Source organism: Acanthisitta chloris, unplaced genomic scaffold (genome assembly GCF_000695815.1).
Source record: "Acanthisitta chloris isolate BGI_N310 unplaced genomic scaffold, ASM69581v1 scaffold15329, whole genome shotgun sequence".
NCBI lineage: Eukaryota > Metazoa > Chordata > Aves > Passeriformes > Acanthisittidae > Acanthisitta > Acanthisitta chloris.
This window is the reverse complement of record NW_008689891.1, coordinates 1-1,435: the sequence shown is the minus strand read 5'-3', so window position 1 is coordinate 1,435 and position 1,435 is coordinate 1. Positions and strand designations below refer to the sequence as shown.

General features: G+C 59.7%; 1 protein-coding gene across 1 annotated transcript; it reads right to left on the bottom strand.

Annotated features, from left to right (window-relative positions):
- Nucleotides 1-180: 180 nt before the first annotated feature.
- LOC103808803 (protein cornichon homolog 2) lies at nucleotides 181-1,188 on the bottom strand (the record flags this gene model as incomplete). Its single annotated transcript, XM_009081607.1, has 2 exons — nucleotides 181-324; nucleotides 1,076-1,188. Coding segments are annotated over 2 exons (257 nt in total), but the record flags the coding sequence as incomplete, so codon positions are not given.
- Nucleotides 1,189-1,435: the final 247 nt, after the last annotated feature.

Genomic DNA, 1,435 nt, shown 5'->3' with positions numbered 1-1,435 from the left:
CCAGTCCATCCCACTCCCCTCCCAGTCCCCCCAGACACACTCCCACTCCCTCCCACTCCCTCCCAGTGCCTCCCACTCCCTCCCACTCCCCTCCCAGTGCCTCCCATTCCCTCCCAGTGCCTCCTACTCCCCTCCCACTCCCTCCCAGTTCCTCCCAGTGTCTCCCAGTGCCCCGCACACCTGTACAGGTAGTAGAAGAAGGAGAGGAGGTAGAAGGCCAGTTTGCACCAAGCCTCCTTCTGGCAGTAGCCCAGGATATCAGCGTCCATGATGGACACGGCGTCAAACAGACCCTCGGAGCCGTCGGCAGGGCGGTGGAAGTACCTGGGCACAGGGCACACCTGGCACACCTGGCACACCTGGGCACATCTTGGGGAGACCCTGACACACCTTGGGGATACCTTGGCACAGCTTAGGGATACCTTGGGGATAACTTGAGGACACCTTGGCACACCCTGGCACACCCTGGCACACCTTGGCACAGCTTGGGGATACTTGAGGACACCTTGGGGATATCTTGGGGACACCTTGGCACACCTTGGGGACACCTTGGGGATATCTTGGGGATACCTTGGCACACCTTGGAGATACCTTGTCACACCTTGGCACACCTGGGGACACCTGGGAACACCTTGGGGATACCCTGGCACACCTTGGCACACATTGGGGACATATGGAAACACCTTGGGGATACCTTGGCACACCTGGGCACACCTTGAGAACACCTTTGCACACCTTGGGGACATCCCAGTGGCTCCCAGTCCCTCCCAGTGCCTCCCACTCCATCTCAGTACCTCCTACTTTCTGCCAGTCCCTCCCACTCCCCACCCAATCCTTCCCAGTGCCTCCCACTCCTCTCCCAGTCCCTCCCACTTTCTCCCAGTCCACTGCACTCCCCTCCCAGCGGCTCCCAGTACCTCCCAGTGCCTCCCAGTACCTCCAGAGGTGGTAGAGCAAGAGGGGCAGGTTCAGCCCCAGTGTGACCCACTCCCTCCCAGTGCCTCCCACTCCCCTCCCAGTGTCACCCCCACTCCCCTCCCAGTGCCACCCAGTCCCTCCCAGTGCCTCCCAGTACCTCCAGAGGTGGTAGAGCAGGAGGGGCAAGTTCAGCCCCAGTGTGACCCACTCGGCCGCGCAGAGGAACATCAGGCAGAAGAGTCCATGGATACAATACTCGGGGACCACCAGCTGGGGGTGACAGGGGTTAGGGGCACGCCAAAAACCCCAAACTCCTTCAAACCCCCCCAAAAAATCCCCCAAGAGCTGCCAAAATCTTCCCAATCCCCCCAAAATTCCAAGACCCCCAGAAAAAATCACTCAAGACACCCAATCTCACTCAAGACTCCCCCAAAAAACCTCATCAGATCTACCGAAACCCCCTCAAAAATCTCCCAAGAGCTGCCAAGAGCTTCCCAACCCCCCCAAAATTCCCAAG